General features: G+C 42.3%; 1 protein-coding gene across 1 annotated transcript in view; it reads right to left on the bottom strand.

Moving 5' to 3' along the window:
• The window catches only part of SPATA18 (spermatogenesis associated 18), a gene marked incomplete at its 5' end in the record, with an annotated part of 31,083 nt that extends 9,532 nt beyond the window's left edge, over positions 1-21,551 (bottom strand). The window contains 8 exons of the mRNA XM_082610871.1: positions 382-540; positions 1,980-2,244; positions 3,924-4,178; positions 5,773-5,868; positions 11,078-11,190; positions 12,847-12,962; positions 13,082-13,187; positions 21,465-21,551. Of these exons, the coding sequence (XP_082466997.1) occupies positions 382-540; positions 1,980-2,244; positions 3,924-4,178; positions 5,773-5,868; positions 11,078-11,190; positions 12,847-12,962; positions 13,082-13,187; positions 21,465-21,551 (1,197 nt within the window). The remainder of the gene's footprint in view (positions 1-381; positions 541-1,979; positions 2,245-3,923; positions 4,179-5,772; positions 5,869-11,077; positions 11,191-12,846; positions 12,963-13,081; positions 13,188-21,464) is intronic.
• Positions 21,552-27,353: the final 5,802 nt, after the last annotated feature.

Genomic DNA, 27,353 nt, shown 5'->3' with positions numbered 1-27,353 from the left:
CCCATTTTAAGATTAAAAAACTAAAGCACAGAGAGGTTAAGTAAATGTGCAAGGTCACACAGCTAGTAAGTGGCAGAACCAGGATGCAAATCCATAACTATCTTTCCCAAAATCATTGCTCCTAAGCACTATGGTATTCGATCTTCCAATCATAAGAGCCTGTCTGAAGAATAGAACTAGAAAGCTCAATATATTTTCCTCATAATATGTCTAAGAAAGAAAGAGCCAATAATGACTGGTTCTGCAAAATATATTGGATGCTCATTCCTGCTCTTCCATTACACAGATGCGACACTAAGCTGGATGGATTTCTGAGTTATTAGTATTCATTACAAACAGCAGCAGCAGCACACCAGTCCCAATAAAAGACCCAACACTTACATTAACACTGCTTTGGGAATCATACAGATCAAGATGACAAATGATATAATCCAAGACAGCATCCTCAAAGTCATTTGACCCTGCATAGGACGGTGCCAGCAATTTCCTCACACAGATCTTGAAGTGTCTGAATGCCACTTTAGCTACATGGAACGCCTCCTGCACATAAAAGTACAGCAAATTTATCTGGTGGGAGGAGGGAGGTAAAGAGGTCCAAAGCAAGGAATGAAGAAAGAATGCCCAACAAAAATCCAACATCATATTGGACTTCTGGTAACTAAATTTTGGAAAGTACATAAATACATATAAGACTACCCATATTCACTAATTTCAAGACAGTTGACCACTGTTCTGGTAATCCTGATTGCAAGAAGCAGGACAATGCAGGCATTCAAGGAAATAAAATCACCTGTGGTTACATAAATACTTGAGATATGCTAGTTGATGCTTTGATCCCACAGCAGTATCATATTACTGGTCAAGAAATAAGAGAAAATTATCAGTCTAGTGGTCACGTCATACATAGACACATATCAAGCGTCTGACATGTTTCCTGGCATATATTAATTCAACAAATATTTATTAAATGCCTGTAATATAACAGGCATGGGGAAAACTCAGTTATGCATGAAAGATATAGCCTCTACAATTACAGAACTTTAACCAACTCAGTACATGATTCTTAGTTATATAAATTATATATAAATTAAATAATTCTTAATGATATAAATTCTTTTTTCTGTAAAAAGCCAGATAGTAAATATTTTAGGCTTTGCAGGTCACATAATTGTCTCTGTCATTTTTTTTTTTTACAACCCTTTAAAATGTAAAACCATTCTGATATGTTAGCTCTTGGGTGGTATTTCTCTTAGAATTACAGATCAAGGCCAGATATGGCCCAGGGGTCATAGTTTGCTGACTCCTGATATAAATGAATAGGATAAAGTCTGGTAGATTCTGATAATTCCGCTCTCACACCAATATTTTGTTTTGTTTGTTAATATTTAGCTGTTCTCATTACAGACTCTTAGTATCTCCGTATGGTACCCACAGAATAAATGCTTTTATTTGCTTTGGATTTTAAGATTATATATGAGCACTTTTTAATCTTGCCATACTCAAGTAGTTAGCAGTTCTAGTAACTACTCTTAGTTAAATAAACAGAAGAGTGAACACAATCACAGCCTTTTGATTTTTCTAAGAAGGGAAGGTAACCAATCAAATGATAGCCCTTAGCAATAATATATCCATTGTGCGTACATATACCTATATTACAATAGAAGATCCAGCGCGAATCAACTTGGTATATACCCATCTGAGATAGTCCTACATTTATGGATGCTTCAACAAATGTCTGGTCAAAATAGATATTAACATATATGAATAGTTATTGAGTGTGAAAAATAATTAATCGCAAGTATCTGTAATGGAAGGAAGGGAGGGAAGGAGGGAGGAGACAGATGGAAACCCACCCTCCTTCAGTGACCTCAGGCCCCACCAGTCTTTTTTAAGCCGTCCTGTTCGGTTTACCCAAGCACTGCCTGGCCGCAGCGCCCTTGGACCGCGAAAGTGCAGCGGCGCGCGCGAGACTCACGTACCACTGCCGCGATGTAGATGATCCGCTGCACCGCCTCGGCTTTGTCGATGCAGCGCCGCAGCAGGCACTGCGCATCTAGGCGGGCCTCGGAATAGGTGTCGGTGAACCGGGACAGCAGGGCGGCCTTGCGCGCCGCGCTGGACAGTTTGGCGCGACTCGGAGACGGGCTCCTGACCTTCGCGACCGCGGTGGAGGGGCTGGTGGACCGTCTGCGGCTGCGGCCCTGGCTGCGAGGATCAGGGCTCGGAGACCGGCTCCTGGCGGACCTGTTGGTGAGCAAAAATCAGGCAGGGAAGCGCTCTGATTCCATTCACTCTCTTGTTCCTAGACTCGGCTGCTTCTCTCCCCATAAACCAGAAGCCATGGGAGCAGGGAGAGCAGCTCCCTGTGAGAGGCACTGTGTCTCCATAAGGCCTCAAATAGGACCACAAACAAAAAACAATACTCCATATTTGCCTGGTGCATTCGAATTTATAACACACTTTCACTCACTCAGCACATCAATTTATCCTTCAAGCAGCCAGGTAAGGTTAGCATTGATTGTTGGCCCTTTTACAGATGAGGAAGTTGAGGCTCAGAAATGCTAAGAGGGCTATCCTAGAGTAACACAGCTAGCAAGAGCCAGAGTTAAATAAAAAGTCAGATTTTCAGTATTTCTTACCCCAACCTTGGGCCACTAACACATCACTGAGCTTTCTGGTATAAAATGAGATGAACGCTGATTGAACAATGAGAAAGAAATTCTGTGCTCTCTTTCCATAGCAATGGAACCATTTGCAGTCATTTTCTCCTCTGCAGGTCCTCCATTTTCACCTACATAATTTGTGCCCCATTTCGGGGTGGTGAGGAGGTTATCAAGTGAGCTAATACATGTGGAAGTACTTGGTGAATCGAAAAGCATTGCATCAGTGAAACGTATATTGCTACCAAGTACAAAGTAAATGATCAGACGAGCTAGTCCAGAGGGAATGGGCCACCAAAAAGAGAAGTTTTATAGAAGGAACTGTGGGGCAAAAGGTAGTACAAAGCAGACTCTCTGAAGGTGGAAAGGGAAAAAAAGCCCTCATTTATAGTGTTTGCCAGTTTCCATGGTACAACAAATACTTTCACCATAGACAATTTCAAACTATCAATGTGACGTCACTGAACCCAGAGTTAGGTAGAAGTGCACAGAATCAGTTCGCAGAGCTAGTACAAGCCGGCACTCGCACAACACTGATGGAGTGATTCCCCAAAATGAAAGCCTAAGGTGACATTTAGGGGAATGGAGAACAGGGTTAGGGGTGGCTTTGATAGCCTGAATCTGGGCACACTGTGGGACTGGGGGGGAAGAGGGGAAGTGTTAGAAAGAACAAGGAAAATGCAGAAACTCCAAAGAGAGGAACACTCTACTTTGTGCTCACTTAACACTGTCTGAATGACCTGTCTTAACGTTCTGTCCATCAGTAGAAGGGAATTTCACATTCCCTTACCTACTCATTCCATCAATCAAAGTGAGACGTAAAAAGGCAATACCCTGTGAAATGACAGTTGGTCATCCTGGCGAGAGAACTCCTAGAACTCAGAGAACAGGACCCTCCCCCTATCATGGAACAGGCTTTCAACATGGGTACCGCCTTTTGCATTATAGGCACTCAAATCTGGTATCAAGACAAAGAACCTTCCTTTTGCACATCTTAGTTTCATTCCTTAAGCTTCAATGTCAGCCCGAAATTAATTAGTGCCCAAGTATTGTCAATCCACGAGGTATTTTCTCTATGGAAGGGTGAAGTTAGAGAAAACAATCCCTCTACAATTCAAAGTTTTCCATATTATTGGGGTTTGCGCTCAGGATGTCATTTTCTTTTTCTTTTTTATTTTTCTTGTTTCCTTTTCCAAGCCAGGTTTTTATCACTAATTCAACAAAAGGAGCTTAAATGAAAAGATCTGTGAGAATTTGTCAGACCTTCCTTGGAGTACAGATTTTTCAGCTGACAGAACAGCTATCTTGTCCTTCAGCGTTCGGAGCTGTTTCTCATAATTGCATATCGCTTCTGCCTTCCGCTGGTCTAAGCTCCACCTGTCCGCGCCCGTCTGCTCCGAGCCCTGGGGCTCCGAGCCCCGCAGTTCCTCTCTTCCACGCTCGGAGCCCCGCTTCTCTGAGCTCCTATGCTCTGAGTGTCTCTGGCGAGATTCCTCCTGGGCTTGAACAGATGTAAGCCTGAACAGAAAAAAAAGTTTGAAAGAAAAGAGAGAAAGGGAGGGATGGAGGAGAGGTAATAAACAGCAATTGGCCTACTTAAGGAGGCTGCTTTATTTAGTGTGCCGTTATTGCCCTGGGAAACTCGGCTGGAAATACATAGGATCAAACGCAAATTAACAAAGAGCAGAATTGCCAGGGTCAGGGTGCCACTTCATGTCTGCAGCTTGCATGGAAAAAGGCTCCTGAAGAAAAGATAGGCATGCAAATCCTCTAGCCAAAGCAGAGTGGGCAGAGTCATGAAGTCTTTGCAGAGGCAAAGCAGAGACATACTATTCTACGTTGGACGGCTTCACTGCACAAAACTCTGGAAGCCTGTGACCTCCAAAACCTAGTCCAGAAGCCGGTCAAAGATATAATCTATTCTCACTAGCTCTTCTATTCTCTGAACAGATGGAATGTGGGGGGAAACTGCAGTAGAAATTGAATAACATCCACAACACTAAGCAGAAGTGTGGACCTATGAAAATAATGTACTACTATGGAAAGGAGTAAAGCTTTAGAAATAAAACTGGCATCCTCATTAATACAAAGAGGTATGGCCATCATACAAGGGAGCAAAAGCCATAAGAAGAGAACATGCTGTGATGAAAATAACAATGGTGTAAGAAGAAAAGGGAAGGGGTAAGATTAAGAAGGATATAGAAAAGCTAAAAATGCAATAGCAGAATTAAAAGCTGCCATAGAAACAGTAAAGAACAGAATTGTTGCTATAGGGAATTGCTGAGTAATATGATCAAAGAATTTGAGAAGCTATATCAACTAGGAAATGAGATTAGTGCTCCAAGCTAAAATTTATGGATGTTCCTGAAGAAATCAGAACAATTGGAACATGTATGAAGGCAACAGAAAGGTATGTATGTATGTATGTGTACATATATATATATATATATATATATATATATATATATATATAGTTGGTTTTTTTTTTAACTGCAACTCCCACTTGCTCTTTTTGGGGGAAAAAAAATCAAAGTTAAGATTGAAAGAAGTATATACCCTTAAAGGATCAGTGTTTATTTACCCCTTCTAGAAATTTATCTTTAGAGGATAATCTGAAATTTAAACAAAGATTTTCCAGAAAAAATTACTTCCAATGTTGAAAATTGGCATCAAAGTAAATATTCCATGTTAGGGAAATACCCAAATGAGGAAATATTATGTACCTATTTAAGACTAAGCTCTGCTTTATTTTTTCTTAATAATAGAGAAAAATAATGTTAAATGAAAAAATGGGGTCCACAATTGTATACTCACATTTTGTTGTCTTAACTTTATTTTTAATGTACTAATTGGAAGAAATAGCAAATGGTGACAGTAACTGGCTCTGGAATTATGAGGGCTAAGGTTCCTTTCTACTATGTTGTACTTTGAAGATTTTCTATAGTGCATAAGTATTGTTTTGTAGTAAGAAAAATATATAAAACATTAATAAAAACATTGCTGCCTTTCCTCTTTATGGACAGATTCTTTCATATTGTAATGGAGCACCAAAAAAGCTAAATTCAAAGGTTAATCAGCAGCCTGCAATAATCCTGTCATTGTTTTTTCTTACTGCTTTCTTAGCTGATTTATTTCCTCCTCTGCAGTCAGAAGGGATATGGCCGATCTGTTCTTGGTTTCTTCAAGAGTCTTTTCAGTTTCAGCCATAGTGTAAGAGAAATCAGTAACTAAAGACAGATTTTCCAAAATTGGCAGACTTTCTAAATCAAGGCATAGGTTCTCTTGGGAATTTTCGCCGTATGATATAAATTCAATATAAACATCAAATTATAAGACATCTGCATTCAATTAGATGATATTACAAATATTATGGTACACTAGTATGCAAAAACATGCTAGCATCTTTCCTCGATGTCAAACACAAAGAAATTACAGAGCTACTACCTCTAAAAGGCTATGTAATAATTACTGGTATTAGAATGTAAAAGACAAACTTGTTCAGTTTCTCCTTCTTACCCTCCTAATTCATCTGCTCTAATTACAAAGAATCCCCAGGTTGCTTCTCTATAAAATCTCCATTTTTCTGTAATATACTAATACCTATTCATATTACTTTGCACTGTAGAGTTGCATTTGACTTAATTTTCCCAGATTTACTAAATATAGAAAAATTATTTGCCCGCCTATAGAAAAGTCCTCCACAATTACACTAGACTACCAAGTACTTCGTATCTTCCTGCCTCTGACTTCCACCACTAATTGAGCACAGTTTTCCTGAGTTTTCAACCTAGCTTAGTCCTTGTTAGTTTCAAGGACTCTCCTCATTGTAGACAAATCATAATAAATCATACTATATCTTTAGGAAATGAGAATGTGATGGATGCCATTGGATGAAGACCAATGGTTCTCAATGAGGTTGTCCTAGTACAGTGAGAGATTGTGGATTGGCAAAGGTTTTTGGACTTCTCTGACCTTGCATCCCTGGAACACCAAGTATCTTTCATCACAGTAGTTCTGAAGCTAAGAGATTGCAACTGCTATCCAAACTCACACCAGTCTTCCTCCCTACACTTGGATGGGAAGCATGGAAGGTCAAACACTGGCCTCCCCTACACAGTGAGGCAGACTGAGAAATAATGGGACAGCAGGATCCCTATCAAGTCGGCACAGATCCGATGAGACAATGCAGGAGGTGGTGTGAGTTTCCCCAAATTCCATCTCATCCCCTTCTCCTCTAACAAACGCCCACTCATCCAATGAGTGCCTCTCCAAAGGCCACACCTGACTCTCAAGAAAAATTTGTCTTCCCTTCTCCTGAGCTCCTCCAACACTTGTTCACATCTGTAATCTCATTACAAACACACTGAACTACTTGAAGGCAAAGATTTTATTTTATTCATCTCTTTATCCCCAGCTCCTAAAACAGTACCTGTCACATAGATTTTTTTAAAAAACTGAAAAACTGAATGAATGAATGAAATGTCTGAAGTCTAAAATAAAACCAGAGGAGCAATAACTTCACAATAGGGATGCTGGTGATTGTAAGGAAATTGCTGTGATTTAATTTCAATGTGAATATGTTATAGATTTTTTTAAAGTATATATGGGAAAATGAACATTTTTATCAAGAGAAAACTGTGGAAAATTAAAAGAAGAAAATAGACCAAGAAAGGAACAAGAATGTGAACAGTAATCGGGTTTTTTTCTCTCGAGACATGGCATACATGTGTGATCACATATATATACAAGCAAATACATATACCAACTTGGCCCCCTTGGATGATATATAGAGAGAAGAAAGGAGATACCTTCATGTGACAAGCATTGTTTTAAGCAGGCTAACATATTTATTTTTTGTTATGGATTTATTCATTCATTGAGCAAGTTACTGAGAATTTACTACGTGCCAGGTACGATGCTAGATGCTGGAGATACAAGTGTCAGAATAGTGATACAGGACAGTAACCCTTTGGAGCTTCCAGTCTAGTGGATCATAAACATTCAAACAAATTTTTCAAAGTTCCAACTTGCAATAAGTGCTATTCTTGGATGATTGTGAAAGAGAATTAGAGGAGAGGGAGAGGAAAGAAAAGACCATTCAATGTATAGTGGTCACAGACTCTGAGAAAGTCACATTTAAGCTGAGACCTAAAGGACAAGAAAAAGCCAGCCATGCAAAGAGCCAGCAGAAGACTTCCATTTCTCTGAAAAAGCACAGGCAAAGGCCTCGAGGTGAGGAAGTAGACAGAAGACTAGGTGAGGGGAACCTGGCATGAGATGAGGGTGGAGCAAGAGGTAAGGTCAGATCACGCAGGGCTGGGAGAGCTCTGGGAAGGAATTTAGAATTTTTTTCTAAGTACAAAAAGAAGCAACTAACAGCTTTTAAGCCAGGGGGTGACTTGCTACAATAAAAGTATATCTATATGTGCTGTGTGGAACATGAATTGTAGTACAGCAAAAATGGACCCAGGGAAGCCAGTTGGAAGGCAACTGGCTGAGGCAAAAGGTAACAGTGACTTGAACGAGGGCAGTGGTAGTAGAATAGTAAGGGACGTGTGTGGGAGATGTTTAGGAGGTAGATTCCACTGTATGTTCTAATAGATTGGATATAGGAAATGAGGACAGGTGAGATTTCTAACCAGAGTCCCAAAATAAAATCCAGCAGTCTTCCCTTGTCTAGGGCTCGTCAAACCTGAGCAGACCTGTCCCCATTCAGCACTCTGTTGGAATTTGCACCTTTGGAACTGAGTCACAGCTAAACTGGTCTCCACAGTGTTAGACATGGGAACCTCCTGGGGTGGGCCTCTCATTCCACATTAGGTATCACCCTGGATTTAGAGACAGGTAAGCAGAGTAGTGGAGGAGAGAGCTGGCTACCATAGAGTATGGGGACAGCCTCCATCATTTCTGATGCCTTAAAAAATGAAACATGGGGCCTCCCTGGTGGCGCAGTGGTTGAGAGTCCGCCTGCTGATGCAGGGGATACGGGTTCGTGCCCCGGTCTGGGAGGATCCCATATGCCGCGGAGCGGCTGGGCCCGTGAGCCATGGCCGCTGAGCCTGCGCATCCGGAGCCTGTGCTCCGCAACGGGAGAGGCCACAACAGTGAGAGGCCCGCGTACGAAAAAAAAAAAAAAAAAAATGAAACATGAACCACACGTGGGTTAAAAAAACAAACCAAAACAAAAATAGGGAAAAGCAAAAGGGAAAAGCACCTTCCTGTATGCAACTTTCAAATGGCGGAGGGCAGTGTGTATACAGATAGGGAGAGTATACATACAAATGATAAAGCAGGGACTTACCTGATGGCACAGTTTCCCCATTGCAGGGGAAACAGGCTCGAGCCCTGGTCTGGGAAGATCGCACATGCCGCGGAGCAACTAAGCCCATGTGCCACAACTACTGAGCCCGTGTGCCACAACTACTAAAGCCTGCATGCCTAGACCCCGTGCTCCTCAACAAGAGAAGCCACCACAATGAAAAGCACACACACCGCAACGAAGAGTAGCCCCCGCTTGCTGCAACTAGAGAAAGCCTGCATGCAGCAACAAAGACCCAACGCAGCCAAAAATAAATAAATTTAATTAATTAATTTTAAAATGATAAAGCAAACAGGACAAGGGGCATATGAAAGGGTATATGGGTGTTCTTAGTACTATTCTTGCAAATTTTCTGTATTTGAAATTATTTCCAAATAAAAAGCTTTTTTAAAAAAAGCGTGCAGTCATAGTTTTTGGTCCATGATGCCCCTGATGGGTAACTACACAGCCATAGTGACAAGAGAGGCAGGTAGGAATTCCTGGCTCCTACGGATTCTGACTGAAGACAAGAATCAGCAAAGTCGTGAAGCTTTGCCTCACAACCAGAGGCAAATGGAGGCATCAGCAGGGGCCAGCGAATGCCTGAGGAAACTTAACCAGATGAGCCACAACTCAGCGCCCATCAGCACGAGACTCCAGTGCCCAGGTAGAACCAAGGCAGCAAGAACCCAGAGGGCAGTACAAGACCAAAAGCCCCTCTCCTCCATCACCAGGAGAGCCCGGAAACCGCCCTTCACCCCTAGACGCCTGTCTAAGGAAGGAGGAGGGCAATGAGACCCCTTGAAAGGACAAACACAGCCCCGAACAGAACTTGGCATTAACTGAATATTTACACAAAAGGAACTACGATAAACCAGAAAAGAAGTGGCAGATTTAAGGTTCCTTCTTACCCCTCTCCAAATCAGTTGACGTTAGTTGAAATAAGTCATACGAGTTCAGAGGAATTATGCATTTTGCACATTTCATTTGTAAATTTTGACTGCTGCAGCTGTAAAACTACACACTGACAGTGGTTCCAGTTGGAAAAATGAACGGGAGTGTGTAGGGGTAACCCTGTGTGTGTGTGTGTGTGTGTGTCCGTGTGTGTGTGTGTGTGTGTGTGAGAAAGGAAAAATGTCTGGAGTAAAATATGCCAAAATGTTAACAGGCATGAACTAACAGTTGATTTTCATCTTTATACTTTTATTTGTTATATGCATTTTGACAAAGGAAATGTGTATTATTTTTATAATCGGACAAAATTAAATCAATCAATAGAGATGTTTTCCTTAGAAGGAAATCTAATCAGAGAACACGGCAGAATGCCATACCCTATTCCATCACAAGCCTTAACTAGTGACAAAAGAATCCCTTGCTATCCTCTACATGTCAGCCATGGAGCAATGCTGCAGTAGGAGAAACACCTTACTGATGGATTTTTATTAGATATGTTAAAAGCAGTTGCATCACATTTGTCTATCTATCTCCCTCAAGTACAACCCAAAGTTTGCAATTTTCTTTGCAGTGATTCCTTGAACTTGCTACCCTGGCTTTGCACACAGCGTACATCTGAGATCTGTTACTGCCAGACATTGCTTAACGTTTTAAAAATACATTTTTATATCTAAAAGTTATTCCAAAATCTTGAACGGTTCTCAGTTAGGCGTGTATAACCCCTAACTGACAGACAGATAGATGCAGGCTGCTTCATCTTACTTTTTCTCTCTTTCTCTTTACCTGATCTTTCACTCTCTTTAACCCTTCCTCTTCTGCCTCTTTTCTTATTTTCCTCCCCAAAGTTAGATTTTCATGCAACAATCTTTCTCTTTCATACATATGGACTGATAGTGGGCCTATGGAAAAGGAGCCCCAGGAATGAAGCCAAGGGGACCAGGGTCTTAGGGATCATAATGTAATATAGGAATCCTGTCCCCAAATTCAAAGACACTGCCTCCCAACTCATACACACAGAGACACACACACACATACATACACACATCATATGACTTATTTGCAAATGTCTACATTTTACATGAGCCAGTATTCTCCTTTCAAACTTAAAAATTAAGTTAAGAATAAGCAATTCTTTTTGGAAGAAAATAACTTGCATTCCTCTTACTTGTCTTGAACCTGGTTGAGTTGATTACGAGTTGCATTCAAATCACCATCTAATTGTTGTATGTCACGATCCCAAGCGTCAAACTCTTTATGTCCGTCTTCATCAAACGTGACCTGGAATGGTACACAAATCAAAACAGAGTCTGAATACATGAAACCACATGGGCAGATTGCAAAAACATTACACTGGAAAAAAGAAGTCAAGTACAAAAGGGCATGTAATGTATAGTTTCATCTTCATGAATTTCCCATGCAGGCAAGATTAATGGAGAGTGATAAAAATCAGAAGAGTGGTTGCCCTGAGGGTGGAAGGAGGGGAATTGGAAGTGGCACAAGGGAATGCTCTGAAGTGATGGAAATGTTTTATATCTCAATAGTGGTGTGACTTGCAAGAATATATCGATTTGTCAAAATTCACCAATCTATGGTTTTCGCTACAGGTAAATGATACCTCAGATTTTTTAAAAAGACAGTGAAATATCATCCTACATCTTTATACCCAAAGAGGGAAACTTCCACAGGGGGTAAAACATGCACAGGGGGTAAAAATCTAAGAGGCATATGAAAATTCCCACATAAAAAAATTTGTTTAATAACAACTGATGTCTCCAGAGCCCTTACTATATGTAAGTTGTTTCGCAGGTTTATCACGTTTAACTCTCACAGTGACCCTGTCAGCAAAAGCATTGTTTCCATATAACAGATGAGGAAACTGAGACCTAAAAGGTTGGACAACCTACCCAGGACCATAGAAGATAGACTAGGATTCTGCCCAGTGATCTCTAAGCAGGAATCCTTTGGCCACTACCTCATAAGGCCCTCTTGCTTAGAACTGCTTGCTCTAAATAGTTCAGTTTTTGAAAGGAATTTATGTAAATCCATATAAACATTTAAAATCAAGGTTACAAATGTTTTTTGCCTATCCAGACATAATGATACCAGCGCCTTAAGGAAAGTATGCGTTCTCTTTCCAGTCTGGTCCTCAACTGTTAAAACACTGCCACTGTTGCATGGAAACCACCAATATCAACCACAAATGATGACACTCATGATCAATCTACCAGAATTGAGTTTTCTTCTTATCGTGGAAGTTTCCAATTAGTTTTATTTTACTCTTTCAGAATACTGAGCTTTCCCCCATCTAATGATCTCTTTCTCTTCTGACCCCGCCTGGTGGTACCCTGTCTGGGTGGCCAACTTGTTTAAAAGTTACTATTTAGTGCCTAGTGTGGGCCCAGCAATGTCCCAGATGCAGATCATCACCAGGATCTTTTCACAGCTGAGGAAGCAGGGGCTTATTGAGTTGCCTGAAGCCATACCACCAGTAAGTAGGCAAGGCTGAGTTTTTTTTTTTTTTTTTTTTTTTGTACACGGGCCTCTCACTGTTGTGGCCTCTCCCGTTGCGGAGCACAGGCTCCGGACGCGCAGGCTCAGCGGCCATCGCTCACGGGCCTAGCCGCTCCGCGGCATGTGGGATCCTCCCGGACCGGGGCACGAACCCGCGTCCCCTGCATCTGCAGGCGGACTCTCAACCACTGCACCACCAGGGAAGCCCAAGGCTGAGATTTTAACGCCGATCTGTCTTAGGAGAAAGCTCAATCCATTATGCCACGTATTACTGTATATAGAAACTCACCTTTTCGACCCATGTCTCAATTCACTAACTAGAGTTGAGCCCCTCACTAGGTAAAAACCATATCTTACATACGTTTGAGTCCCCAGAGCCTGATCAGGTGCTGAACACCTAGGAAGATCCTTTAGCATCCCTACCTGTAGAGAGGGGACCTTGCTGTCGACAGGTTTTCCTAGGGAAGCGGCAGTAAAGAAGGCCTCCAGCCAAGGCAAAAGGCGCGATTTGATTGTTTCCACACCATCATAATGTCCTCCTAGAAGAATCCACAAATCAGGTCAGTGAGAGAAATCCAACCACAGCAACCCAGTCAGAGAGCACAGAGAAGGGACAAAGAAAAGAAAGCAAAGACGGGGATGCATGGGCCATTCTCACCTTCTTGGGCTGCTGTAGTGAAGATCCCAAAGAGTTGTCCCTGCACTTTGGCGACTTGTTCAATGAGTTCGAGGCAATGATTTAGATTTTGATCACATGAGTTCGTCTGCAAAGCCATAACAGTAGACATCAGTGCAATTTCCTTCTTCTGGGACTCACTGCAGGTGGACAAGCACTTCACTTTACACAAGGGCCAGCTGGCTCTGGTATGCTCCCAGGGCAGAGACTGCTGTGTGCTCACAAAACACACTTCTCTCTCCTCCTGGGCACCCACTAGACTGCTTTCCCCAGCTTCCCTAGCGGTCGGTGCAGCTGTGCAAACCAGTTCCTGTTAGGGATGGGAAGTAATGTGATTGTCCTTAATGATTGTCTTCTTCCTCTCCCCCCCGCCCCCCCCACCATCTACTAGCCAAGTGCAGAGGACCCCAAGGGCATAAGGGATGGTGGAGCCACAGGATTTAGAAGGTTGCTAACTGAACACTTGAATTGAACTGTCACATCACTGAGAAAGTTTTTTGGTGGGCATTAAGCCACTGAAACTTGGGGGTTGTTTTTATAGCAATAACCCTGACTACCTACTCAATGGAATCCTGAAAAAACTTCTTTTAAAAAATGTCATGAAGAACCTAGGAGTAAGACAGGAATAAAGACACAGACCTACTAGAGAATGGACTTGAGGATATGGGGAGGGGGAAGGGTAAGCTGTGACAAAGCGAGAGAGAGGCATGGACATATATACACTACCAAACGTAAGGTAGATAGCTAGTGGGAAGCAGCCGCATAGCACAGGGAGATCAGCTCCATGCTTTGTGACCACCTAGAGGGGTGGGATAGGGAGGGTGGGAGGGAGGGAGACGCAAGAGGGAAGAGATATGGGGATATATGTATATGTATAACTGATTCACTTTGTTATAAAGCAGAAACTAACACACCATTGTAAAGCAATTACACTCCTATAAAGATGTAAAAAAAAAAAAAGTAAATAGTCCTTTTGTAACACAATATAAATCACTGCCTCCTAATTTACCCACTTTACTGGTTCTTACCCTCTACCTAAGTTCAATACGTGCATAAAGGGCACTACTTGCTAACAATAAGAAGGTATTGCTGGTTTGAGGATACAATGGAGAATAAGACCAAAAAGATGGCCCAGGCCATATGGTGAGCCAGACAAGTGGGAGAGAAAGGAGAGTAGATAGTTACCCTGCAGTGGAATAAAGTCTTAATATAGGGATGAGCACAAGGTCTATTCAAGAGCCCATTGTCTTAGAAAGTCAGGGAAGGCTTCCAAGGCAAAGTGAAATCTAGGTGAGAACAAATTAGGCAGACTTGGGGAAAGTCTGTCCCCAGAAAGAAGAAGCTAAGAGGTAGACCTCTCAGCTCTTTTTCTGCTTTTCTCATCTCCTTGGTGACCTTTCACCAATTCCTCGTTAGCCAAACCTCTAACTGATCCTAACTCCAAAGGAATGAACACAACTACAAGCAACAATTTGTGTGGGTGCAAATATGCATAGACTTATGTGTGACCTCAAGCCATAATAAGGCACTAGCAGGGGGTACCTTCTGGGTACTATGAATCCCGAGGCAGGAAGTGGGAGCTAGAAACTGGAATGAAGAGGAAAGATTCAGATGACCTCTAGGTAAAAGTTTAGAAGTAAAATGCAGATCTGTGTCAACAAGGGAAATGGTTCAGACAGGCAGTAAGCTCTTGTGGACAGAGGATATGCCTGGCCTGTTCACTGTTGCATTCCCAGCCCTGCATTCTATTGTCTCTCTGTATTCAAACTCAATATGTATTGGGTTGATGAATGAAAATGAGACCATTCACTCACTTTGGCTTTATTACATCCCCCCTAAGTGCCAAGCACTGTTAATGCTTTACATACGTAAACTCAGTTAACCCCACTCTAGTACTCTAGGAGATTAGGAGGGCCTTTGTCATCATCCCCATTTTCAGATGAGAAAACTGAGACCCAGAGAGGTTAAACAACATGGCCAAGGTTACTTTAGTAAAATGCCAGAACTGAGACCTGGTTTCAGAGCCCGTGCTCTTAACTACTAAACTATAGTGACTTTTGGATCATGATTCGTGCCGGGAGGAAGAGGAGAAGGACTGGATGATGTGACAAAGTGTGAATGAGGAGGGCACTCAGGGAGGCCTCTCTGAGGACGAGACACTGGAGCTAAGTTCCGGATGCGGAGCACCAGGGAAAGAGCAGGCCGGGCTGTGGGAACAGCAAGGGCAAAGGCCCAAGGGCAGGAAGAAGCCTGGCAAACTTGAACCAGAAGTAGGTACATGTGGCAGAGGACAGGTGGTCAGAGACGTTGGCAGGACAGATCCTGGAGGGCCCAGGAGGCCTGGTAAGCAGTCAAGATGGAATGGACTCGTTGTAACTGAGAGGAAGCTGCTGGTTTACCATCCATGTCTGGTTAACAGTACCTGGGGACTAGCTCTGTTGTAACACTGATTTCTGTTATGGCCATTTCTTCTTCTGTCTCATCTTCCTATCCCCTTCTCCTTACAAGACTAAGTTTTTTTGTTTGGGTTTGGTTTGGGTTGGGGTTCTTTTGTTTGTTTATTGTTTGGCCATGCTGCACGGTTTGGGGGATCTTAGTTCCCCGACCAGGGATCGAACTTGGGCCCCCTGTAGTGGAAGTGCGGAATCCTAACCACAGGACTGCCAGGGAATTCCCTGGTTTGGTTTTGACTATGAGTTTTTTTTTAAGACTTTGTCTTTCTCATGTTTGTATCAATCATCACTAGTATCCATAGCAAATCGAAGGGCTCAAAATATTTGATAAATGAGTGAGCAAGTGAGTGACTTAGCATAATATTGACATGATCAGAACATATGGAACCCACAGCCTGAACAGCTCTCTCCATTCCTTCCTCATTGAACCAGCAGCTCCTTGTCCTTGCTGTTTTATTCCTGCACTTACCACAGTGAACTTCAATTCCCCACTTACAGCCATTTGCCCTCTGGCTAGATCATGCCATGTGCTAAGTGGACAGAGAAGGGGCTTGGGAGTCAAGCAGACCTGAGTACCTCAGCTCTGCTACCTGCCACAGTCCTGTGTGATCCTGCACAAGTTATTTAACCTCTCTGATCCCATTTCCCATCCAGGAAAATGGGATAAAGCCTTGCAGAGTGTTAAGAGAATTAAATCAAAAAAATGCACGTTCCGCACCTTAAAGGCAAAAGATGTTCAACTGTTGGTACCTGCGAGTCACTACACAGAACTGACTGGAGCCATGAACTGAGTAATAGGGCAGACCATGGTTCAGATCTAGTTCTCCACTTACTAGCTTTTTCTCTTAGAAAGGAAATTTTAAACATGAACTTCCATTTACTCATATTTAGAAGGTGGTTGATCTCACCAGCTAACTTAGGTGCAGAGTAGAGGAGGTATGTAATAATTAGCATTATTGTAGTTTTATTATTATATGTTCCTGTGCTATGCCCAATGCCTGATACAAAGTAGGGGCTCAATGTTTTCAAATGAGTTTGTACACATGACTTAAATAACAGAAGAGAATATACCACGTCAGACAGTTCCTGATCCCAAGACATGTCAAAACATGCTGCTGTAACACAAAGCATTGCATAAGACACTCAACTTGCAATAGAGTCACAGTATTCTACCAAACAATTACTCCCACAAGATAAACAGAGCAAGACTATGAACTAATTATATTGTCTCCTAATTCCAAAGCTCATTCATTCATAAATCACTGAGTTCCTTTAATTTGTAAGCCTTGGGCTGGCAGCTCAGGAGACAAAACTACATTAAAAAATAAAAAGTTGCCTGCTGTCAATGAGCTCACCAGCTGGGGAAGCAGGATGGAGAATGGGAAACACACAGAGGATAAATAATTCCCTTAGCGTTTATTAAATGCTCTAGGAAGACAATGAGCTGTAGAGGGAGCAAGATACACTCTGGTGAGGGGTGAGGGTAAGAGGTTAGGACACTTCAAAACGAAAAACATCAGGTACCAAGGCAAGAAGCAGTAAGGCATACTATACAGGAGAAGGGAATGCAGGGTCCAGAGACCAGCTAATGAAGGACTTTATTTGCCACGTGAAGGGCTTTGGGCTTTATCCCATCACTGAAAAGTTTAATGGAGCAAGTGGAATATTTGCTTTGATTTTACAAGAATTACTCTGGCAGGAACAGACTAGATAATTTGGATTAGAGAGCGAGTCCTGTGAGACGGTAGTAGCTGTCTGGCTGAGAGATGCTGAGAGCTGTGGCAATGACAAGGGTCCCCTAAGAGTCCTTCCCAGCCCCCAAATTACATCTGTATCAGGCAAGGTCCCACTGATTCTAGCATTACCTGAGGAGGAAGTCAGGATGTTTGGAAACAGGTAAGAGGTATGAGAGGGAAGATACTGTTTTCAGACAGTTTAAAGGGTTTGAAGGAGCTTCAGATAGAGATGTCCAGTGAGAGTATGTAACCTTTACTGAGCACCTACTCTTTGCCAGCCAGGCACTGTGCTAAGAGCTTTAAATACATGTTTAAACATTTCATTCAATCCTCAAAACAACCCTACAAATTGGACACCATCCATCATCTCGAATTCACTAATGAGGAAAACAAAGCTCTTAAGTAATTTGGAAGACATGGTGGTTCAGCTGGAACCTAAACCCATCCTTGCAGCTTCTGGAACTGGAGCCGAGCTCTCTAACATGAGGCTTTACCAAAAGCCGTTGGAAAGTCATCTGGATCTCAGAAAAGGGGTGAGGGTCAGAGGTGTGGATTTGGAAGCCTCCAGCAGAGGAAGAATGGAAACCATGGGTACAGATGAGGTCCCCGGCGAGAGGGGAGAGTGGGGAGGGGGCTGAGGGCGGGGCAGAGGGCAATTTGACTGTTTCAGAAGTGGGCTGAGGAAGAGGGGCCAGTGAATGAAAAACAAAGCAAGAGCAGTAAGAAATAAGAGGACAGCCAGAAAGAAGGATGAAGAACGAGGAAGCCAAAGAAGATGGTTTATTCTCTGCTTCACTCATTCATTTATATTCTCAACAAATCTTTATGGAGGAGGCCAAGGACACCCAAGATAGTCTCGTGCCCCCAAGGAATTTATAGTCTCAAATAAACATGTAAATGAATGCAAAATCGAGTACTGCCTGCTATAATAAAGGTAGGTCCAGAATTCAGAGGTGAGGCTCAAAGGAGGAAGTGGTAAGAAGCCAGGAAGATTCAGGAAAGACTTCACCCAAGGAGCCTTGTGGGCTCCCATTCTTTAAAATTCTAATTGCTCTAGTATGGGATCAGGGCATTAGAAAGCTTAAAAAGTTTTCTAGATGAGTTGTAGGTGTAACCAAGACCACAACCTAATGGGGAGTGATATTGATTTAGTGAGTCTCATCCGGCTCCCCCTAAAAAAGTAATGAAAAAGAAAACAGAGTATATCACAATTACTAAAGAGAAGAATTATTTATGAACCTTTACTTCAGTTATATAAGGGTGTATGTGTGCTATGTCGTGATGTAAAATGCATTCATTTCTATGGGTAAGTTTTAAAAGCACTGACCCAGGGCATAGGGCTTTGCCTGTGTTCAGAATCACTGGTATGGGGAAATGAGGAGCCCCCCCAAAACGATCTCCTGTACAGCTGTATAAAAATTGGATTGGAAGGCTTCCCTGGTGGCGCAGTGGTTGAGAGTCCGCCTGCCGATGCAGGGGACACGGGTTCGTGCCCCGGTCCAGGAAGGTCCCACATGCCACGGAGCGGCTGGGCCCGTAAGCCATGGCCGCTGAGCCTGCGTGTCCGGAGCCTGTGCTCCGCAACGGGAGAGGCCACAACACTGAGAGGCCCGCGTACCGCAAAAAAAAAAATTCAGTTCCTCAGTTTGCACTTGCCAGATTTCAAGTGCCCAATGGCCACCATGTTGGATAGTGCAGATATAGGTATAGATATAGATATAGATATAGACACAGAACATGTCTGTCATCATGGAATGTTCTATTGGACATCTTTGCTCTAAGACTGCCAGTATTGCTGGAGTGGTTGAGCAAGGGAGAAGGTAAGAGATGACATCACAGAATTTAAAGGACCACAGTTGTATAGGAGCTTGATGGCCATTGTAGGAACTCTTTTTCTGAGACAGGAAGTTTGGAGAGTTTTGCCAGAGGAGTAACTTGATCTGACTTGACATTTAGAAGAATCCCTTTGGGTTATTTTTTTAATGATCCAAATAAAAGATGACCAAAGGTGGACAAGGGGTGGTGGAAAGTGATCGAGTTCTGCATGAATTTACAACAGGTACCCACAGATTCTGCTGGTGAGAAGAAAGTGGAGTGTGTCATGATCAAGACTATTAAGTTAGGAAAGAAGTTGGTGTTTGGGGCATGGGAGAGGCTAGGGTCAGTCTTAGACTGATTTGACTTTGAGATGACAATAGCACAACTGAAAATTCCAATGTACAACTGGAGAAGAGAGAGCTCAGATGAGAATAGGACCTGAATATAGATATGAGATGAGCAGCATAGGAGTAAGAGATGAAGCAGGAATGGAGGTAGAAGAGAAGATTTCTAAAGTCTGGCCCTTGAAGAACAGTTACAAGAGGGGAGTGGGTGAGGCAAGGAGACAAATTATTAGAGCCTTAGAAGAATAGGGGTGTCGAGAGTCAAATGTGACAGAGACGCCAAAGAGTTGAGGAGAAATGATGTTGCCCAGGGAATGGCCACAAAATTTGGAAAGCCATTGATCTCTTAGAGTGCAGTCTCTACTATTCGTGTGTGTGTGTGTGTGTGTGTGTGTGTGTGTTAGGGGGCGGGGTGGGACAGGTGAAGAATCTAGATTAAAATGGCTTCAGTGAGAACAGAGGAATGGGATGCACCAGTGTCAGTGAGAAGGGAAAGTGCAATAAACTTTGGCATTTCTCAGCACTTACAGGTATTTTCAAAGCAATCATTTAACTTGGTCCAGCCACTACTAGTATCATTTGTGTTAAATGTTGTCTAGTAACAAACTGAATACACTTTTTAATATTCTGAGTTAATTTAGACCACAAGCAAGAAAAACATTTTTTCTTGTAAGAGGGAGTTTTAAGAAGGGTGAATACATGTATAGGACTTGTTATTCTCAACCTTCTGAGACTAGGTAACAAGTGGCCACTTTTAAAGGTAGGTGGTAAGGGGAATCCAAGGCTTTGTGCTAGAGGTGAATTTTAGTTTTCCTGCAATCTCGGTGGAGAAGGAATAATCATTGCTGGTTCTTTAAATGTGCGCGAAGGGGGTAAACACTAGAAAGGAGGGCTAAGCAGAAAGCTGTAGCTATGATTTGAGCTCCCCTCCTCCCAGGAGCCCTGGTTAGAGGATGGATAGGAAAGCCCAGGGACTCGTGACAGCAACCAGTTGCATTTTTCCTGGTAGAATTTCAGAAACAAGCTGATCTAGACTCAAAAATCTGAGATCTAAAAAGGAACTTTACCTATCATCTAATTCCAGTCTCCCATTTAGCAGGGGAGGTACTGAGAACCAGAGGTTAAATAAGTTGCCCCAAATGATTCAGCTAGTTCTATGCAGAGCCAGACCTAGAAGCTAGGGGGACTGATTCCGTGTCCCCAGCTCTTTCTGCCTCCCTGTTCTACTTGCTGTGTGAAAATAGGACTCCCCTTTTTAAGACAGACCAACCGAAGCAAAATTCAGCACTGGAGTTCTACTCTCTGGGTGGTGGAGATTAACTGGAGCTGGAGTGGGGTTGGGGATTAAGGAGATTTGAAGAACCCTTCTGGGTTTGATGAGAGAATATGGGCTTACACATGCCTTGGCAACAGGCCTTCTGAAATCTGCCCTGGTGTTGAAACTGTGCCTTACTTGCCATGCTGACCAGCACACAAGTGAAACGCGCAACGTTAACAACTGCCCGTTTCACTGATTTCTGGGTACTAACTCCTGCGTGTATTTTTATAAAAATCCATTCTGATACAACCACAAGTCATCCCCAGGGTGGGAGACTTGAGGAAAGGCAAGAGGAGGGATGTAGTAAAATAATAATAATAATAATAATTCGAGTCGGGGTATGAGGGTAGACTGCTGGCGGAGGGGATAGGAGAGAGAGTGGCAGGCTTGACCAGACCCCGGCGGCTCGCAGGGCTTTCGCGTTGCTAGGGCCGCCAGCGTCCTTGTCTACCGCTGGGTAAAATGCGTGCTCTCTTCCCAGATTCCGAGTCCCGCGCTCCGCGCGAAGAAAGGGGAACCCGCACCTTCCTTCCTTCCCGGCGATGCAGGTCCGACGCTGGGCCCCAGTTAGGCATCAGAACTGCGAGACTTGGCAAAGCGGCCACCCGGAGACCAGTCCTAAGAAGCCCCCCGCCGAGGGTCGTGCGAGCAACTAGAGAGAGGGGCGAGCCCCGGGGGTCTCCCACCCTGACTCACGTTGTACTCCCTCAGCCAGGACTCTAGCTGGTCCTGCATCGATCTTAAAGATCCGTTGGAGACCAGTTTCCTCAGGTTAGCCGCCATTGCTCGCTTTTCCGCTCGGCCCCGCTCTGGGAGATGGACTCGTGGACCGCGGGGCGATTGGACGCGGCGGGGTTCGGGAAGCCGGGAGGGAGGTGCCCTGGGCCACAGCCGCCCCGCGCGGTCTCCAGGCTCCCCTGCGGCTGCCCGGAGCCCCGGCCAGAAACACCCGGGTGATTGTGAAACAAACCTTGACGTGAGCACGCGGTTGCTAGGTACGCGCGCCGCCCAGCCCCAGCCGCGCCCTCCGCCCGCCTGCAGCCCAGGCGCCCTCCCTCCGACCCCGGGAGTCCCGGGCACCCCGCGCGATGCCGCCGTTCCTCCCGCTGCTGGTGGTTCTGCTGGTGGTCGAAAGCGAGGGTGCCCAAAGTCAGTGAGACTCCGGGTTGGGCCTGGGGCTGGAAGACGCTAAGACTATGGACGGCGGCTGCCCTACCCGCTGATGGGCTGAGACGCGCCCTCAGTGTAGGATGGGGGGCAGCTGGAGGCCTCTTGTCTAGAAAAGCAAAGGTCGTTTCTCCCTAGACGTCTTTGGTTAGGCTCTGAAGAAAGCACCTGTTTGGGTCCTTCCTTTATTCTTTCATTTCTCAAGGCTTTAATTCTTCATTTGTTAACACCTAGGGTTTGGTGGGTGCCCAGGTAAATAGATGTTAGCTCCAGGATGTTCACAAATTAATCAGGTTTAAACAAGATTTGGTCTATTTTTAGAATCACTAACACTCTAAAGCTTCATTTAATTATGAGTTCTCTAATTGAGACTTTGTTCAAGTTCAGAGCCGGTTTGGCGCTATTTCAAAAGGGTGTATTAAGCCACAGTGATAGTTTGGACTACTTAAGAAATGAAACCATTTCGACCATCATTAATCACTTTAGAACCCTTATTTTCTATGCCATCAAATGATGTGCAGATTGCAAATCATCCTTATCTATTCATTAAAACAGTGCGGGTGGAGCAGGGCCTCAACTAGCTAGTTTAATTCAGTTCCTTTTCTTCAGGTATATGAGAATATATGAACATTGCACATGTCCACCTATGGTAAAATTCAGAATTTTTGCCCCCTCCCCTTTTTTTCTCTTAATAACAATGGTTTTAATGTCCTCTAATAAAAATGAAAGGCTCATTTCTGGAGCTTATGTTCATACTATCTTCCATAGACCGCAAAATAAGAACTATAAAAGTTCTCATCACAAGAAAAAAAAAACATAACTATGTGTGGTGATGGATGTTAATTAGATTTATTGTGGTGATCATTTCACAGAATATACAAATATATCGTTGTACATAATGTATTATTTTGATTATATCTCTACAAAAAGAGAAAAACTAAGGAATATAAAAAGAACACACATTATTTTATCATGGTGCAATAACAATTACTAAACTAAAAAAAAACACTATTCATTAGAGACTTTCTTCCTTTAAAAAATTATAAAGAAGGAGGAAGGGAATGGAGAAGAATCTCATAGATTTCTTAATTTAGGGCCAATAGCTGCACATTTTAATAGGCAATTGGAATCTTTGAACAGTCGGATTTACTTATTAATAAAAACCAAGTTGGAATATTTGCTTATATCAGATTGTGTTAAATCCTCTTCCTTGCTATGGACACTTTAATTAACTGCTAAGCCTTGTTTATATCATCTTACAAGAGTTCTTACTTCACAGGAATATTAGAGACTAAATAAGATCATTCATGTGAAGTATACTTAGCACAGTGCTTGGCATACATTATAGCAAGTGCTTCCTAAATGCTATGATCACTATTATGACGAACGTAGATCACAATATTATATTAAACAGAGAAAACTAGGTTGGAAACGATGTAAATCAATGATAGGGTAATGACTGAGCAAATCATTCAATGAAATTTTCACACTACAAATCTTGTTATTGAAGAATATCTAGTATCTAGGAATTCTTACTACATATTGTTAAGTGAAAAAAGCCAGACACTAGGGCTTCCCTGGTGGCGCAGTGGTTGAGAGTCCGCCTGCCAATGCAGGGGACACGGGTTCGTGCCCCGGTTCGGGAAGATCCCACATGCTGCGGAGCGGCTGGGCCCGTGAGCCATGGCCGCTGAGCCTGCGCGTCCGGAGCCTGTGCTCCACAATGGGAGAGGCCACAACAGTGAGAGGCCCGCGTACTGCAAAAAAAGAAAAGAAAAAAAAAAAGCCAGACACTAAATTATATATATTGTGTTACATTATACAACATGAAACCAAGGCATGATTATGGATGATTTTAATTTGTTCCTTTATACTTTTCTGATTTTCCAAATTTCTACCATGAACACAAACTGCTTTTATGAAAACTTACTCAGAAACAAAGTTAACCAAAAACTTTACCACCTTCAGAAAAATGTTAGTCAAAATATCAATATTTGGGCCTCCCTGGTGGCGCAGTGGTTGAGAGTCCGCCTGCCGATGCAGGGGATACGGGTTCGTGCCCCGGTCTGGGAGGATCCCATATGCCGCGGAGCGGCTGGGCCCGTGAGCCATGGCCGCTGGGCCTGCGCGTCCGGAGCCTGTGCTCCGCAACGGGAGAGGCCACAACAGTGAGAGGCCCGCATACCGCAAAAAGAAAAAAAAAAAAAAAAAAATCAATATTTAAGCCAACTCAAAACAGAATATGCTTTGACCAAATGTTCATATTACTAATTTAATAGACTTATAGATTCTTAGGATAAAATAGGTCTTTGAAATCACTTTACAATATGCTACCTGATGTTATTTATCTCTACAATACTGGAGCCCCACAGCTAGATTCAAGACCCTTCAGGCCTCCAGTCATTTCACACACTTCTTGGTTTCTGTAGAATTCTGGAGCTTGGTTGCCCATAGCAGGAACCTGATGCTTACTAACAACAAGCATAGTTCTTAAGGACTCAAAACAAAGGAAATGCATACTTATTCATTATTTATCCCACCAAAACTTCCAAAAGAGGATCTGAGATGGCTTACAGTAAAAGGCTTGAGGAAAATATCATTGCTAGATTTAGAAATTTTTTAATGGAAAAAATATGCCCCCAATTTAAGCTTATGTACTAAGATTGAGCCTTATTTTACATTTATTTCTGGGCTTTGTAGTAGTCAAGACAAAAAAGGAAAATGGGTGGTATGATTAGTACTATTTGATTTTAAAAGTATACATACTAATTTTTTGAATGAAAACACATTTTTCTGGTACCAGTTCTAAAATATGTTTATTCTTTTCCAAAGAGTATAGAACAACATAGATAAGCTGTCCTTAATAAACCTCCCCCCTTTTTTTTTAGAAAATATAGAAACAAACTTAATTTGATTGTTTTTTGCAGTCACCTTTGATCAATGCTAAGGGGGTAACACTAGAACACATGCCATCAAACAGAGGGCCAAGCGATTGACACCCCATTTCTTAGCTCTCTGGTGATGTTACTTGATACAAGCTTAGAATTTCCATACGTGTAGGAATAAGTGGATATCCTCATAAGTGCCGTTAATGATGATCCCCTCCTCAGAGTTTTTTATGGGTGTAGGATGGTAATCAGTTTAAGAGAGAGCTAGAGTCTGGAATGCAAACAGTCGATGTTGCTGATTAAAGAAGAATCCATATGCTTCAAACTACAAGTATGCACTCAACAAGTTTGAGATTCTGCTTTAAAAGTCTATTTTATGTGTATATATGAAAGAAAATATCAATTAAGTAAAGGTACTATTTGGAGAATCTTTTGATGCTCTAAATTTTGTTCCAATTCGATTATTTTAGGATATTATCAAGTAGGCAATTATTTGGGAAGAAAAAATAAAAATCAAATCTTTCTTTTTGATACTCTGTCAGGTATCATGGAGAAGTTGAAAGAACAATGAACTTGGAACATGGATACTCTTGCTTTATCTCACACTCTTCTAGTTAGTGGCTTCTCATGACTTTACATAAGTCTTTAATCATTCTGAGCCTCGTGTTTTTTCCATTCTATATAATGAAAAATATGGACTAGATGAGCTCTAAGATTGCTTACAGTTCTTACATTCTTTAATGCTATTTTTCCTTTTTTTTTTTCTTTTAACATATTGGTTATGGTTCAGATTGAGCAAATCTTGCCCTTTGTTTCAGTTTTTGGTTCACAGTTCAGTTGAGGTCAAGCCTTGATTCTGAGAGCATTAGCCAATCAGCAAAAGTTGAGCCTCTTTCTTGCATACAATTTAATCTGCAGACTTTCTGGAATAACTAATATACCTAACCTCCAGGAAATAAACAAGGGGGTTCACTATAGTTGCACTTTTAATTAATTTAAATCCAGCTCAAACTGACAAAACCTTCCTAACTCTTCCAACCCCACAAAGCTCATTACTCTCTTCTTTATACTTTCTCTCTCTAACTTTAGACATGTTGATACTGTTAAAGTTATCATACTATATTAAACTTATTTGTCTGCATCCTATATAAGCTTGTGAGCTTCTTAAAGAAAAGGGCAAAGGTTTATTTAGCTTAATATCCTCAGCACAGCAAGTGACACTTTCTAAGCCCTCTATAAATGTTCGTTAAACTGAATTGTTAACAAAAAGATACAGAAGTAAAAGAAAGAAAAGAGGAAAGAAGGTAGGAAGGAGATGATTGGCTGCTTCATATCTGATGTCATAATCCCAATGAGGTAGAAGAAAAGCAAATTTAATAGCCAGTTGGTTGTTCTTAGAGCATCATAATTCTACCACCCAGCCAGGAGCCATTTGATCTAGAGAAGTGTAAGAGTCAAACATCTGGGTGGAATAGGCTTTCTGAAAGTCCTTAATTGTGTCTGGTTCATATTTTACCTATATCAGTTAGCTGGAGATATTTTTAATTTGGGATTTTAGGAAGCCAACAAAAGATTGACAGAACCCACCCTCAGTATAGTGAGAGCTGTGTGTGTTTTTCACGCTTGTATGTAAGAAATCTGTATGCAAGAAGCTACAAGGATATACAGTAGGATCCTCATCATAATTTCCAGTGCTCCCTCACTAGGGACAGTTGCAAACCCTTAGCCAATGTGGCTAAAGGCATAATCTGTTCTGCTCTGGCCAGGATTCTTTTTCAGGCACCCCAGTCCTCTTCTGTGTGTGCCATGCTATTCTTATCCTACAGCTGTCTGTGTCAGAATCTCAGTCCTTTGGGTCAGGGCCTATATTACTATTTGAAGAAAATCTTTTAGCCTTTGCTGACCCAATTGCATGAAGTTTCCTTTAAATTCAATTTGTATTGGTAGTATTGCCAAAGCACTTTTCCTAGGTAGAAAACACTCATTTGTCCATTCACTCAGCATTCTGTAACCTGAATGCTCTGTGTTCTCATACTATCAACTTCATTTGGATCTTTTTGTTCTCTGCCACACTGGAAAGAAGCTTCCCCCTGCTGGACAGAAGCAGGGATGCTGTTTTCTGTGTAATACCAATAAGCATTCCCTGCTCAGTGCAACAGTTCAGAATTTTTCTGTAAAATTATTTCATGCCCACTATTGATTAAACTACAAAAACGAGGAAAATTTTAATATATCACAACTGTATCACCTTAGCATGTAAATAAACTATTGATACTATAGAACATTTGTAGCAAATACAGATTAGAACGGGGGGGAAGTAGATTTGGTGTTATGTTTGAGGGCTACAAGATACCCTCCTATCTCAACCCAGGATTCCATCATTTTAGTTAGTTCAAAAAAGAAGGCATCCTTGCCCTCAATCTTTTCAGCTTTGCTCACTAGACACATGGCAAATACTTGGCTCTGAGAAAATGGTCATTGAAGTTTTGAGCTTAGGACACATTAAGATGATGCAAAGGTGCAGTGGGTA

This window comes from Mesoplodon mirus (assembly GCF_964341445.2).
Source record: "Mesoplodon mirus genome assembly, chromosome: 2".
Taxonomy (NCBI): Eukaryota; Metazoa; Chordata; class Mammalia; order Artiodactyla; family Ziphiidae; genus Mesoplodon; species Mesoplodon mirus.
The sequence above is the reverse complement of the archived record's forward strand: the minus strand, read 5'-3'. Positions and strand labels throughout refer to the sequence as shown.